Source organism: Aquarana catesbeiana, linkage group LG12 (genome assembly GCF_042186555.1).
Source record: "Aquarana catesbeiana isolate 2022-GZ linkage group LG12, ASM4218655v1, whole genome shotgun sequence".
In the NCBI taxonomy this organism is placed as follows: Eukaryota; Metazoa; Chordata; class Amphibia; order Anura; family Ranidae; genus Aquarana; species Aquarana catesbeiana.
The window spans coordinates 165,988,020-166,002,678 of record NC_133335.1 but is presented as its reverse complement, the minus strand read 5'-3'; the positions used below and the strand labels follow the sequence as shown (position 1 = coordinate 166,002,678).

The 14,659-nt window shown below is 45.5% G+C and overlaps 1 protein-coding gene across 1 annotated transcript in view; it reads right to left on the bottom strand.

Moving 5' to 3' along the window:
- KCTD2 (potassium channel tetramerization domain containing 2) overlaps positions 1-14,659 on the bottom strand; it is a 50,979-nt gene that overhangs the window by 7,112 nt on the left and 29,208 nt on the right. The window contains exon 5 of the mRNA XM_073606174.1: positions 2,106-2,231. Coding sequence (XP_073462275.1) covers positions 2,106-2,231 — 126 coding nt within the window. The remainder of the gene's footprint in view (positions 1-2,105; positions 2,232-14,659) is intronic.

Below are 14,659 nucleotides of genomic sequence, written 5' to 3'. Positions count from 1 at the left end.
CTGCTCAGTCTCATCGCCTGTGTTCCAGCCTGCACCTGCTGTTCATAGACTGCTATTCCACCAGCATCTGGACTCTAGTTCACAGGCTCTCATACCACTCCGCACTCCTGTGCTTCCTGTTACCTTACCAGGGGCCGCGAGTCGGACGCGTAAGGGAGCCTACTCTCTGCCCAAGCGGACTCACCGGTCTGGTAAGTAGGAGTCTGATACAATGACCCTAAGCACACAGCTAAAATAACGAAGGAGTGGCTTCACAACAACTATGTGACTGTTCTTGAATGGCCCAGCCAGAGCCCTGACTTAAACCCAATTGAGCATCTCTGGAGAGACCTAAAATTGGCTGTCCACCAACGTCTACCATCCAACCTGACAGAACTGGAGAGGATCTGCAAGGAGGAATGACAGAGGATCCCCAAATCCAGGTGTGAAAAACTTGTTGCATCTTTCCCAAAAAGATGGCTGTATTAGATCATGGCTGTATTAAATCAAAAGGGTGGTTCTACTAAATACTAAGCAAAGGGTCTGAATACTTAGGACCATGTGATATTTCAGTTTTTCTTTTTTAATAAATCTGCAAAAATGTCAACAATTCTGTGTTTTTCTGTCAATATGGGGTGCTGGGTGTATGTAATTAATGAGGAAAAAATAAACTTAAATGATTTTAGCAAATGTCTGCAATATAACAAAGAGTGAAAATTTTAAGGGGGTCTGTATATGCAGTAAAGCATGCTTGTTATACTCACTGTGGAACCTAAGGGGTTAAGCCTCTGCATTGTGTAAAAAGGCTGCTTTATCTTGTATGCACAGATCCTCCTCTTCTTCCACTGACTCTAGAACAGGTCCAGGATAAGACATAGTTACTGGAGTCAGGCTGCACATGCTCAGTTTGGTGTGTATTGCTAGAGAAGTTTTTTTCTTTTCTTGGGAGAGTACATGTGATCAGCACAGGGCCAATCAGCACTGTTCAGATAGAGGATCGGGGGTCCTGGATCCTGAGAGGGCGATATTGATGCCTAAATATTTTTCTACCTTAAAATGATTTTTAAGATTGTAATTAAAAACAAAACAAACATGTTATACTTACTTGCTTTGTGCAATGGTTTTGCACAGAGCAGCCCTGATCGTCTCCTTTTGGGTTCCCCCACCAACGGTCCTGGCCCCCCCCCGATGACTGCACCAATAGCAAGCCTCTTGGTATGGGGGCACTCGAGCAGGCTCACTCTCGAGCCACGCTCTGTGTGAATGGACATTGTCCATTCACACAGAGCACAGTTCGGCCCTGCCTCCACTCTTTCCTCATTGGCTCGCTGGCTGTGATGGATAGCAGCAGGAGCCAATGGCTCCCACTGCTGTGCAACCAATAAGGAAAGAAAGGAGAGAAAGACCCATTAGAGCCGCTGCTCTCATGCACATTGCTGGATCGAGATGGGGCTCCAGTATAGGTGGGGGGGAGCTGCATCCAGAAGGTGCTTTACCCTAATGCATAGAGGTAAAAAAAACCTTCTGCCTTTAGAACCATTTTAATGCAAGGAATTCATTAAGTTAAAAAATGATTAGTCTTTATGACCACTGTAATACTCAGAGCAAGCACCAAGGAAGCATAAGGTCATTAAAAGGATAAGTTGACTTTTTTTTTTTTTTTTGAAAAAGCAAAAACGTACATTTTGCAGGTAAAAAAGTGCATTTATTATTTTTTTTCATTGGATACTGTAAAGCATTGCACCCACGATCAGCAAATTGCAGGTAAAATGCCTGGATACTGCAAGCTATGGCGGGTAGAAAGGAACATGTTACCCCCTAAATTAGTGTGTAGCTTGCCCCTAAAGGTAAGCGTAGCTTTTAATACTCAGAGGAAGCAATTGGAACAGGACAGAGTCACTGGTGCTCAAAGGAAGCAGTTGAGGTTTTAGGAGTTCAGATCTATTTTAAAAGTAAAATCTACAAAATACTTAGAGCAAAATGTAGTATATAGTGATCTGCATGTCCTGATAAACTGCTTGAGAAAAAGGTTTTCCTATAAACGGTTTTTCCTTTTTGTAACTTTAAGACAAGTTTACATACATAGTGTATACTGCACACACACACAGTTCACCAGATGCACTCACTTTAGCTTTCTCACTGGGTTCAATGACCAATCCATTAGTAGAGTTGTTCAGCTCTCTGGAAACAACACAAAGAAACTCAGCCTGGTCTTCATTCCCATAGTTGTACGAAGAACCAATATTGATAAGCTAAAAAAAAAAAAAAAAATAATAATACAGTTACATTATTACTCTAGGCAGAGAAGAATATTCAAGTTTATGATAGTTGTAACATGATTCAAATATGCTAAAAATGAACTCAACTCAATCTCAAGGTCATTAATTGTGGCGTAAAATTATGTTCTAAAATGTTATACAGGTAGTAAGTACCCTTTTAGGATACCTTTAATCACTTCAATACAGGGCATTTATACATCCTTCCTGCCCAGACCAATTTTCAGCTTTCATCTCTCTTACACTTTGAATGACAATTACCCAGTAATGTACACTGTACCCAAACAACATTTTTATCATTTTCTTCTCACAAATAGAGCTTTCTTTTGGTGGTATTTAATCACTGTTGGGTTTTTTATTCTTTGCAATGTAGACGAAAATAGAGAAAATTTTGAAAAAAAAAAAAAAAAAACTAATTTTTTTTAGTTTCTATTGTAAAATTTTGGAAAGAAGTCATTTTTCTTCATAAATTTGAGCCAACATTTATACTGCTACATATCCTTAGTAAAAATAACCCAAATTAGTGTATATCATTTAGTCTCTGTAAAAGTGAGAGAGTCTACAAGCTATGGTGCAAATCATTGAAAATTGATCACACCTGATGTACTGAAGGCCTATCTCATTTCTTGAGACCCTAGCAAGCCAGAAAAGTACAAATAACCCCCAAATGACCCCTTTTTGGAAATTAGACATTAGAAGGTATTTAATAAGAGGCATGGTGAGTTTTTTGACGTTGTTATTTTTTCCCTCAATTCTTGGAAAAATGAAGAAATTATTTATTTTTTACACAAAATTGTCATAAGTTATTTCTCTCACACGGCACATGCATACTTGCAATGACACCCCAAAATACATTCTACCGGGGGCGTGTCCGGATGTAGCAAGGAGCAAGACATGATCCAGAGGAGCTCCGCTGGTCCTGATTCTATCCGTAGCCATCCTGCCTTAAACCTGCATGGTTTGAATCTACACTGCTCCCTAAGTGCTGCCGGGTATCATCTACAGCAGGGACGGAGGTTATTGTGGAGGACGGCCGCTCGACGGAACTGTAGTAGGCCCTCAGCCGGCTCCACTTCCAGGAGGCACTCCGCCATCTTGAGGCCTACGGAGGCCTCGCGATCCCCGTCCTCGAGTACCGCAGTCGGCGGAAGGGGGGCCCCAGTGCTCCGCGCATAAGACCCATCCAGCTGTGGGAGGAGAGACCCGGAGACAAGCGGGATCGGCGATCGCACCACAGCGGCCTCCAGTCGGCTCCATAACCCGGACGGCATCCGCCATCTTGCGGCCAGCGGAGCCTTCGCGATCCCCGGCCTCGAGTACCGCAATCGGCGGGAGGGAGGCCTAGTGCTCTGCGCATCGGACCCATCCAGCTGTGGGAGGAGGCGAGACCCGAAGGGGACAGGCGGGGTCGGCGATCGCGCCGCAGCAGCCTCCAGTCGGCTCCATAATCAGGCCGGGACCCGCCATCTTGCGGCCTGCGGAGCCTCCGCAATCCCCGGCCTCGGGTGCCGCAATCGGCGGGAGGAGGGCCACCGCAGGCAATACATCGGTGCCATCCAGCTGGAAACAGCAGCGGGACCCGGAGGAAACGAGGGGGGACGCCGAAAACACCTTAAAGACCCTCGGTAGGCTTCATACACCAGCTGCCATCTTGTGGTTATCAATAGGACTATACCAACACTGTCCTGGGGTGCTGTGGTCTGCGGGAGAGGAGCTGCCACCCGGCCTGCGACCTATATAAGAGGGGGCAAACATCTAAAGGCCATCGGAGAAATCGCAGAGACAACCCCCCCTTTCTCCCAACCTGTGGCCTAAAGGGCAGTCTACAGCATTTAACACAAGGTACTGTTATTGGAGGATGTCGTATAACCGCAGTTTTCAGAGCCCGAGCCCTTGCTGTATCCTGTTCAATACTATAGATTATCCCATCCAGCAGTGGAGGGCATCTGGGCATGAGAAGAGGCAGATCTAGTTCCGCAAAGACAGGTGGGCATACCACTAAAGCTTCCTCACAGCGGAGGTCACAGGCCCCAGTGGGCCCGACCAACTACACACACACATGGCATCTCAGACCATCCCCACAGATCCGGCCTCGGAGGAGGATCGTTTCCAAGCTCTAATGCTGGCTATTTCTGGATGCCAGAACACCTTGACAGCCAAAATTGATACCCTGCAAATGGAATTCGGACTTATGCGCAGGGATATGGACAAGATGCCGGATCGCATGAATGAAGCGGAGCGGCGAATCGGTGATTCGGAAGATACTGTTCGTGACAATCGGGCCTATATCCATACCCTACAAGCCAAGGTAAGGATCCTCGAATCGCGGGCTGAAGACAGTGAGAACCGTAGTCGCAGGAACAACCTGCGGCTGGTGGGCCTCCCGGAGGGCTCTGAAGGTCGGGATCCTACGGCCTTCACGGAAACCTTGCTCCGCACCTTACTTCCACAGGCCCCATTCTCCCCGCACTTTGTGGTGGAACGAGCGCACAGGATGCCTCCGGTGCGGGGCCCACCTGGGGCTCCACCGCGTACCTTCATCTTCCGGTTGTTGAATTTCCGGGACAGAGACTTGGCCCTAAGGGAGGCCCGGAAGGTCCCGGAGCTTTGCCTCGAAAACACCAAAATCATGATGTTTCCGGACTACTCTGTCGACACCTAGCGACCTCCGCAGAACCTTCGACCACGTCAAGGCACAGCTCCACCTGAAAGGGCTAAAATATAACATGTTGTTCCCGGCTCGCCTTAGAGTGATTGATGGAGAGTCCTCTCGATACTGCACTTCGCCGGAGGAGGCTTCCCGCTGGTTGGATACCCTACCCCAAGATCGAAGGGGACAGGAGTAGTACATACAGAAATGCTGGTATAAGTGCCCAAAGATGTTACCTAGTGCCTAAGAAGTAAATTTCTCAGATGCGAATGACTGTCACTTTTAACACTTACCAAGAAGATCATCTCTGTCCATGTGGTTCCCCATACAGCCTTACTGCCACCCCCCTGCCCCCCCCCCTAAAATGCGCCTGTTGGGGATGGAAGGGTTGGGGTGGCGGATGGTTCCCCTGCTGGTTTTCCCCTCTCCTCTTACCATTGAACTCTACATGGCGGATTTATCCCTTACCCTTTTCAAGTATGTAGACGCTATAACAGATCAGACACACTATGTTTTTTTGTCTGAAGGAACTGGGGACCGATGGAGGAGAGCAGCATTCCCCGGGACCTCCTTAAAAGGTCTATGGGGGATTATAGGTCACAATTAGGACCAAAGTATGTGCCCCTAGCTCCGGCTAGGTGTTTTTTTTATTTTCAATTTTTTCTTATTATGTTTGCATGGATCTCTAGTATGGTGCTTTTATCCTCAGGATACGGACGGATGCCTCTGGACTGCACCGAACTCTGACCGCCCCTGTGTTGTTTGGTGCCGTTCTGGGAGTTGTCTCGCTGCCTTATAGGAGACTTTCCTAGAAATTAATGGGTTCTGTTTGGGGTTCAGGCACACCGAGTTCTACAGCGGTTGTGCGGGGTGGGCGGGGCTTGGGTTTTTGTTCTTTTTGGTTTTTAAGAGTTACTTTTTACTACATAAGACAGATGAGTGACAATGTATGTTTTACAAGGGTGCTGTGGATTTGGGCCCTGCCACCGCTCTGCCTAGATCCATGGCGGACCCATATGCACAGTAAATTGATGGTGGCGTCGGCCTCTCAGGGTCCAGCTGACTGCAATCTGATCCTTGCATATTTCTATTCTCCCTTGCTATGGCCCCCTTGAAAATTCTTTCCTGGAATGTCCGGGGCCTTGGCGATAAAATAAAGCGCTCCCTAGTTTTCGAATACATTAAGAAATATAACGCCCACATCTGCATATTGCAAGAAACGCACCTAGTGGGGAGTAAGATAATGAGCCTCAAACGGCCCTGGGTTGGGAGACATTTTCATGCCACTCACTCTGGATACTCCCGGGGAGTTAGTATCTTGATTCATAAGTCCCTCCAATTCGAGTTGTTGGATGTTAAGCTGGACCCTGGGGGTAGATACGTACTACTTCATGCACTTATTGACACAATTGAGATGGTGGTTGTGGGCATCTATTTATCACCCCCGGCTGACATTTCCCTTCTACATAATCTTATCCCTCTCCTAGCCCAATACCCCACAGATAATGTCCTTCTGGCAGGGGACTTCAATATAGCACCAGATCCGTCCCGGGACAGACTCACACCTGACCCGGCTACGGACTCTTCCTTATCCAGATGGGCTGGTATCTTTGGTTTTGTGGATGTGTGGAGATGGAAGTACCCTCATGAACGGTCATACACGTGCTGTTCCCTTTCACACAATACGCTATCCCGCATTGATCTCATCTATGCCAGTGGCAGCCTTCTGCCCGGGCTTAGAGAGATCAAGATTCTCCCCAGAGGAATATCGGACCATTCGCCGATGTTCTGTGTTATGCAGGCGGTGACATCCCCTGCTGACAGAATCTGGCGTCTGTCTAGATATTGGATAAATCACTCGACTATAGAGTTTGAGATGGCCACCTTGATTAGACAATACTGGTTGATAAATGCTGACTCTACTACACCGGGTAATGACTGGGATGCATTCAAGGCCTATATTAGGGGCTGTTACATGTCTTCCATAGCTACGGAACGTAAAAATAATCAGATTGCACTGGAAGAGGCGGAGGCCAGGGCTCAGACTCTTGAGTCTGACTTTGCCCTTACGGCTAACCCCATTACAGGACAGGATATGAGGGCAGCTTATAGGGAGGTTCTGCTTCTTAGGGTGGCCAAGGTCAATAAAAGACAGTTGGTTCAATCACAAAAAATTTTTGAACAAGGGGAGAAGACGGGGAGACTGTTAGCCTGGCTAGCTAAAGAACAATCCATGACCCCCACTATAGCGAGAGTCAAGGCGTCAGACGGTACGGTAAAGACAGACCCATTAGACATAAACGCATGCTTTATGGAATTCTACTCCAATCTGTACTCATCGAGAGCAGGATACTCTGAAGAAGAGCTTTCTCGGTTCTTAGATGAAGTGGAATTCCCTACCCTTACCCCGGAGGCAAGGCAGTCCCTCGATAGCCCGATCACAATAGAAGAGGTCCAAATAGCCCTGGGTTTTCTACAATCAGGTAAGACTCCTGGAGCGGATGGATTCCCTCCGGAGTTTTATCAGCAATATACTGAGGAAATGGTCCCAAGAATACACAACATGTTGGTTAAGACGCTAAAGGAAGGAGTCCTCCCCCCTTCCATGGCACAAGCAATCATAGTCGTGGTGCCCAAACCAGGGAAAGATCCCCAGTTATGCTCGTCCTATAGACCCATCTCCCTATTGAATTCTGATGCAAAAGTGTTGACCAAAATCCTTGCTAGACGTCTCAATGAGGTAATACTATCATTAGTGCATGAGGATCAATCGGGGTTCATGCCGGGCAAGGGCACAGACATAAACCTGCGGAGACTGTATGCGGTCTTGACCTCGGGGGTTGGAGACGTTGACCAAGCGGTAGTGGCCTCCCTGGATGCGGAAAAAGCTTTCGATTCCGTGGAATGGAACTATCTATGGGAGGTCCTCCGCAGATTTGGATTTGGTCCCGTCTTCATCTCCTGGGTTGAGGCGGTGTACAGATCTTCGACGGCCGTGGTGCGCACTGGAACGGTCCTCTCTCAATCCTTTCCCCTCCGTAGGGGAACGAGAGAGGGCTGCCCATTGTCCCCAGGGCTCTTTGCGCTTGCGATAGAGCCCATGGCTATCCTTATAAGGTCCAACTCACAAATACAGGGTATTACTATAGGCCCACTACAAGAAAAGGTGTCATTATATGCGGATGACACCCTTTTATACCTTAAGGATGATGGACAATCATTGACACAAGCACTTCAGGTAATAGATAGATACGGGCGATATTCCGGAATATGTATTAACTGGGGAAAGTCGGTGCTGTTCCCACTGCACTCTGGGGTTGCTCCTTTGCACTTGGACGCACAGCTTCGCCGGCTATCACAGTTCAGATACCTTGGCGTAGAGATACATAGAGACCTTCGTCAATTCATCGGCCTGAATTTGGCCCCGGTGATGTCTCGGGTGACCCACCAATTTTCCTCATGGAAGTCTCTTCCCCTTAGTCCAGTGGGACGCTTAAATTTAATTAAGATGTCTATCCTGCCCAAATTCACCTACTTATTTAGGCAAACTCCTGTCCCCATACCTTTTTCCTTTTTTAATAAATTAGACCGTTTAGTCATATCCTTTGTATGGAATGGAAAGGCCCCTAGAATCGCAAAAACAACCTTACAACTACCGGTTACATTGGGAGGCCTGGCACTCCCAAGTTTCCTAAAATATTACTGGGTGGCGGTCCTGGTGACGTTAAAGTGGTGGTTGGCGGAGGAGCCCTCTAACCCGGCATCCGCTGTGGAGGCCACGTTGCTTGGTTCCTATTCGGAGCTAAGAAATCTCATACATAGGGGACCCCTCTCCAATCCCAAAATGTCTGTGCCCATGAAAACGACCATCAAGGTATGGGATACGGTGAACACGAAGCTAGGGAAGCAAAATACCTGGTCCCCTGTGACACCACTTTGGGGTAATCCACGACTGAGTCATTTTCAATCGATACCAGATCCCGTCATATGGGCTAGATACGGAATAGTTGCCCTGAGTGATATTGTATCACAGGGACAACTGATAACATTTGATGATCTAAAGAGTAGAAAAGGCCTTCCAAACCAGATGTTTTTTAGATTCCTTCAGATAAGACATGCTTTTCGCTCCCAGTTTCCTGGTCCGGTGATCTTGCAGATGTCAGATTTGGAAACTGAACTCCGCGCACCTGAAGGAACCAGACTGCTGTCGACTATTTATAATAAACTTGCATGCCTGGACACGTCTAGAGTCTCACAATTAATGTCTACCTGGCAGCGTGACATTCCTGACCTGACTGATGAGGACTGGGAAGAGGGGGTGCAGCAATACCTAACTCTGACCATCTCCTCCAGGGATAGGTTTACCCAATTAAAATTTCTACATCGGGCTTATTACTCCCCATCGCGCCTTGCTAAAATTTACACAAATAGAACAGCCACCTGTCCTAGGTGTAGTGCGGATGATGCTGATTTCTTCCATACGGTGTAGACATGTCCAGGGTTAGTGGGTTTTTGGAAGACAGTTCTGGATGATATTAACTCGGTGGGCAAAATCAGGGTCCCCTACAGTCCTATCCCCCTCTTTTTGGGCATATGTGACTCTCTTGAGGCCCCCAAAAGGAAAAAAATATTCGTTTTTTACACAGCAATGTATGCCAGAAAGGCGATTCTCCTTAACTGGAATCGGCCTCAACCACCCACTAAACAACTATGGCTCTCTCTCATCAATGCAGCCCTGCCCCTATATAAGCTAACATATATGGGGAGAAATTAGGGCTGCAACTAACGATTATTTTCATAATCGATTAGTTGGCCGATTATTGTTTCGATTAATCGATTATTCGGTTAATAACCTTAAAAAAAACTGTGGTGTATAATTTAGTTTAATATGTAAAGTTAAAAAAAAAAAAGGAAATGTATTCCTAAATATCTCAATGCAGTGGTAAATATAAATTACCAACTTCATGGTTAGGGAGCAAAAGCTCTAATCCACTCTGAGAATAAGACAGAGGAGATATACTGTATATACAATTAGAAGAGATATACTGTATATACTATTAGAGGAGATATACTATTAAAGGGTGAATCTGGTAAATATCATCAGACTCAAGAGATCGATTTTTTTCATTCTTTCATTCAGCGAATGTACAAAGATTTTTCGTCTGAATATTCTCGTCTGAAAATTGATCGGTGTGGCCAGCATAAGGCTCGGTACACACCTATGCAGTTTGGTTTTGATCCGTTTCTGCAGTGCTTTTTGCTGTGCGTTTTGATTTTTGCACACATGATTTTGCTGCGATTTGCGTTTTTGCATTTTTTTTGGACAATTTGTTGTTGGGCAAATTTAAAAACACAAATTGCTGCAAAAACGCATTACGTGCTTTTTAGCAGCTTCTCCATTTAAGTATATTGAACCAAAAAAGCACTGGTTTGCGTTAAGAAAAAAAAAAAAAGTCCCTGACCCTTTCCAAATACGCAGCGGCTGAAAAAAGCATAGATGTGAACGTGTCCCATAGGAAGCCATGTAAATGAACTGTAGTGCGTTTCTGCAAAAAGCACCAAAAAACACATAGGTGTGAAGCAGGTCTAAGACGTTTAGTAATATAATGGGGTTAAAAAAAAAACTAAAATTAGCCCTTTAGATAATCACTACTGTAAGGGGTTCATTTTTTTACTGTAGAACTGTGAAAGTAATAATTTTACAGCAACAATTATTTGCTCTTTTTGTGCTATAAAGGGCTCATTTTAGTTTTTTTTTTTAACCCCATTATGTTACTGTCCGATTAATCGATTATGAAAATAGTAATCGATTAATTTCATAATCGATTAGTTGTCGATTAATCGATTAGTTGTTTCAGCCCTAGGAGAAATTGTCCGAAGAAATTCGATAGGATCTGGGCGGGTTGGGTGGAGGCCAAACACCTGACCATTCCATAGACAAATTAAATACCTTATTCTATTGTCTACCCATTCATCCCTACTCTCTGTAATTTTGCTCCGGACATGACCTGCCTGGTATACAGCTAGTATATAACTAGGGTAGGGGGACCCCTGTCGGGCCTCCCCCTCGGGCCTCCTCGCCCCCCCCCCCCTCAAGGGTCTTATAAGGTGATTATGATCTGGAGATTTAATAGTCTACTTTCGCCACTAAGTGTCAGATTGAATTGTATTATTTTCACTGTACTTATTGACTTGAAACGGTATAGATGATTATTGTACACTATCTGTCTTGAGCTAATGTAACTTGTTTTTTTATTTTTGTTTGTTTAGAACAAATAAACTTTATGTTAAAAAAAAAAAAAATACATTCTACCACTCCTCCTGAGTATGGCGATACCAAGTGTGAGACTTTTACACAGCCTGGCCACATACAGAGGCCCAACATTGAAGTAGCACCTTCAGGCGTTCTACAAGCATAAATTACTAAATTACACATCTCATTTCTCAACTACCTATTACACTTTTGAAGACCCTGGAGCACCAGGACAATGGAAACGCCCACAAAATGACCCCATTTTGGAAAGCTAACACCCCAACGTATAATCTATGAGGCATAATGAGTCTTCTGAATGGTTATTTTTTTCCAGAGGTTTTTGGAAAATTAAAAAAAAAAAAAAATACAAAAAGCATTTTCTTTTTTTTTCACAAAGTTGTCCATTTAAAAATATATTTCCAACACATAGCATGTACATAGCAAAAATGACACCCCAAAATACATTCTGCTTCTCCTCCTGAGTATGGCGATACCACATGTGTGAGACTTTTATACAGCCTGGCCACATACAGAGGCCCAACATCCAAGTAGCACCTCTAGGCGTTCTAGGAGCATAAATTACACACATAAATTCCTGCCAACCAATCACATTGTTGAAAGCCCATTATATTTCTAACACATAGCATGCACTGTACATACCAATTACAAACCAAAACACATTCTGCTGAGCAAAGGGTAAAGAAAAGATTACCTGCGGTTTTGGTAGTGCAGTGGTCCACAGAGGAGAGCATCGATCCAGGCAGCAGGCAGGAACGTGGACAGCGACAGCAAAACAAGCAGCAGGCAGGAATACTGTCCATAGTCAGTACAGGTAGAGATGTCAGCACAGCCAAAGCATTGGTCCAGGTAGCAGGCAGGGATGTGGTCAGCAGCAGCAAAAGGATCGTCCATGCAGCAGGCAGGAATATTGTCCATAGTTAGTACAGGCAGCAGGCAGAGATATGGTCAGTACAGCCAAAGTATTGGTCCAGGCAACAGGCACATGGTCCATTATGTCCTTGGTCAGTGCAGGCAGAGATATTGTCAGTGCAGCCAAAGTATTTATCCAGGCAGCAGGCAGGACCATCAAGCTTAGGGCCTCGGTCAGGAAAGAATGGGGACAGGTGTAGAGGCTTCTCCAACCCAAATCTCTTTGAAACCTATGGACAACCAGAGCCTGTTCTGGGAACATAGAAAACCAAAAACTGGGTTTTCTCAACTCAGAACACTCTTCTGGAGCCCCTCACATATGTGAGATCCCTGTGTAGCAGGGTGAAAGATCAGTCCAAGTGGCAGGCAAAAACATGGTCAACAGGACGAGGTCAGTGCAGGTAAAAGGCAGAAATAGACGGTAGGCATAGTCGATAGTCCAGGGTCAGTTTACGTGAAAGGCAGAAACATGGCGGATAAACAATGCAGACAGCAGGCAGAGGCATAGTCGATAAAGAGGCCAGAGTCAGTTCACATGGGAGACAATGAATTGGTTGGTTGAGGCACCAGGGAAATATTCAGGACAGAAATTGAAAACGGGGAAATGACAGTCTATTCAAAATATGGGCTAATAGTTTAGGAGAGTGTGATAGCGTTTGAAGCATTCTCCGATGCAAAGGCCAGGTTGGGAGGGGCACTGGGGACAATGGAAACTGGTGTCTTTCCTAACTCTTCTTTTGGTGCACACCCAACATTTTTTTTGGCGTCTTCTTCCAGATGCTGATGGCGGAGTATTGTTAGGAAAATGGCGCTCATGTAGTCTGCTGACACAATCTGAGCGAATGCTTTCTGGGGGGGATCCTTGTTGATAAATCAGGCGATGAAAGCGTTGTAAATGGCCAAATGAAAAAAGTAAATTGCGACTTTTTTTATACCAGAAGAGGGATTTTCGTGTTGATAGAATGGGCTGAAACATTTGATCATTTAAATCCACCCCCCCCCCATGAATAAATTGTACTCGTGGATACAGGAGGGTTTTTAAATGGGACTGCATCTTCTGCAAAGTTCCACCGAGGTGTCATGGTGGACATGATGTATACGTCTTTCCTATCCCTCCACTTCACAGCCGACACTTCCTCATTCCTCAAGTTTGTCGATTCCCCCCTTTGTAGCTTTGTGGTGACTAAACGCTGTGGGAAGCCCTTTCTGTTTTTTCTTGCTGTACCACAGGCCAAAGTATTCTTCAGGTATAGGTGGAGGAAAAGGGGCAAACTAGTATAATAATTGTCTATATAAACGTGATACCACTTTTGAGTGGGAATGCCAATTCCCAGGCAATTTTCCCGCTTATTCCCATGTACGGTGGATACTCAGGGGGCTGGAGCTGGGAGCATTCGTACACGTGAAAGGCATGAACATATTTGTTGGAGCTTTCACAGAGCTTGTTGAGCTTCAATCTGTACCTTGCCCTCTTACTGGGGATATATTGTTTGATACCCAGTCGGCCTGTGAAATGGACCAGGGATTCGTCCACAGAGAAGTTCTGGTCAGGGATATAAAGTTTGGCAAACCTCTAGGAGAAAAGAATCATAGGGGGCGAATTTCATATAGCTTATCAAAGTTGGGATGATATGGGGGGGGGAGGGCACTGTGAGTTATCATTGAAATGCAGGAAGCGCATTTTAATTTCATATTGGAAGCTGGACATGACAGATGAAAAATTGGCATGTGGTGGATAGGGTTGGTAGACCAATGCATGCACTTCAATTTCTTTGTAAGCCCCATGTTGAGCATTAGGCCTAAAAACAATTTAAGCTCCTCCACTGTTAGGGGTCTCCAATCAAAAGGGCGAGCATAGCTTGAGCTGGGGTTGTTTTCAATGAACTGTTGGGCAAAAAGTTTGGTTTGGTCCACGATGCCTTGAACTAATTCATCAGGGAAAAATAAATAAATTTCAGAAAAACCTTCAGTGTTGACCTGCACACCTGGCTGTGTTGTGAAAGGGGGGATTGTGGCTGACCCTGTGCTAGAAGGCAGCCACAATGAATTTGCCAAGGCATCCAGAAGCTGGGTTTGGGCCCTAATTCCTTGGCGTGAAATTCCCGCACCTTTCCTCCTGGGGTCTAGCAGCGCTTGTAATGTACCTCTCCTCCTGGGGTCTAGTGCCGTTGGCGTTTTCCGATTGGCCATTGGGGTGTCTGGCACTGCTGGTAGCTGTCTGGTCTTCAGACAGTCTTCTTTTTGGACAGACTACTTCCTCCTCCAATTCAGGTCCTGATGTACTGCATTCAACGGGCTCAGATTCCAAACCAGAATCGGAATCAGAACTGTAACTGGGCAGTGAGGATGGGAGATCCCATCTGCGGACATCATATGAGTATGGCTGGGTAATGAAGTGGTTAATAAAGAGAAGAAGTATATACCTCGATCAGCCACCTATGCTTTGACTTGACAAAGCATAGATGCCACTATACAGTACTGTGCAAATTAGTTGTAACAAACAGGTTATTACAATGAGCCAATTTCAAGTTTACAAAGTATTTTTTTACTATCAGTCAGTAGTTGATTGCT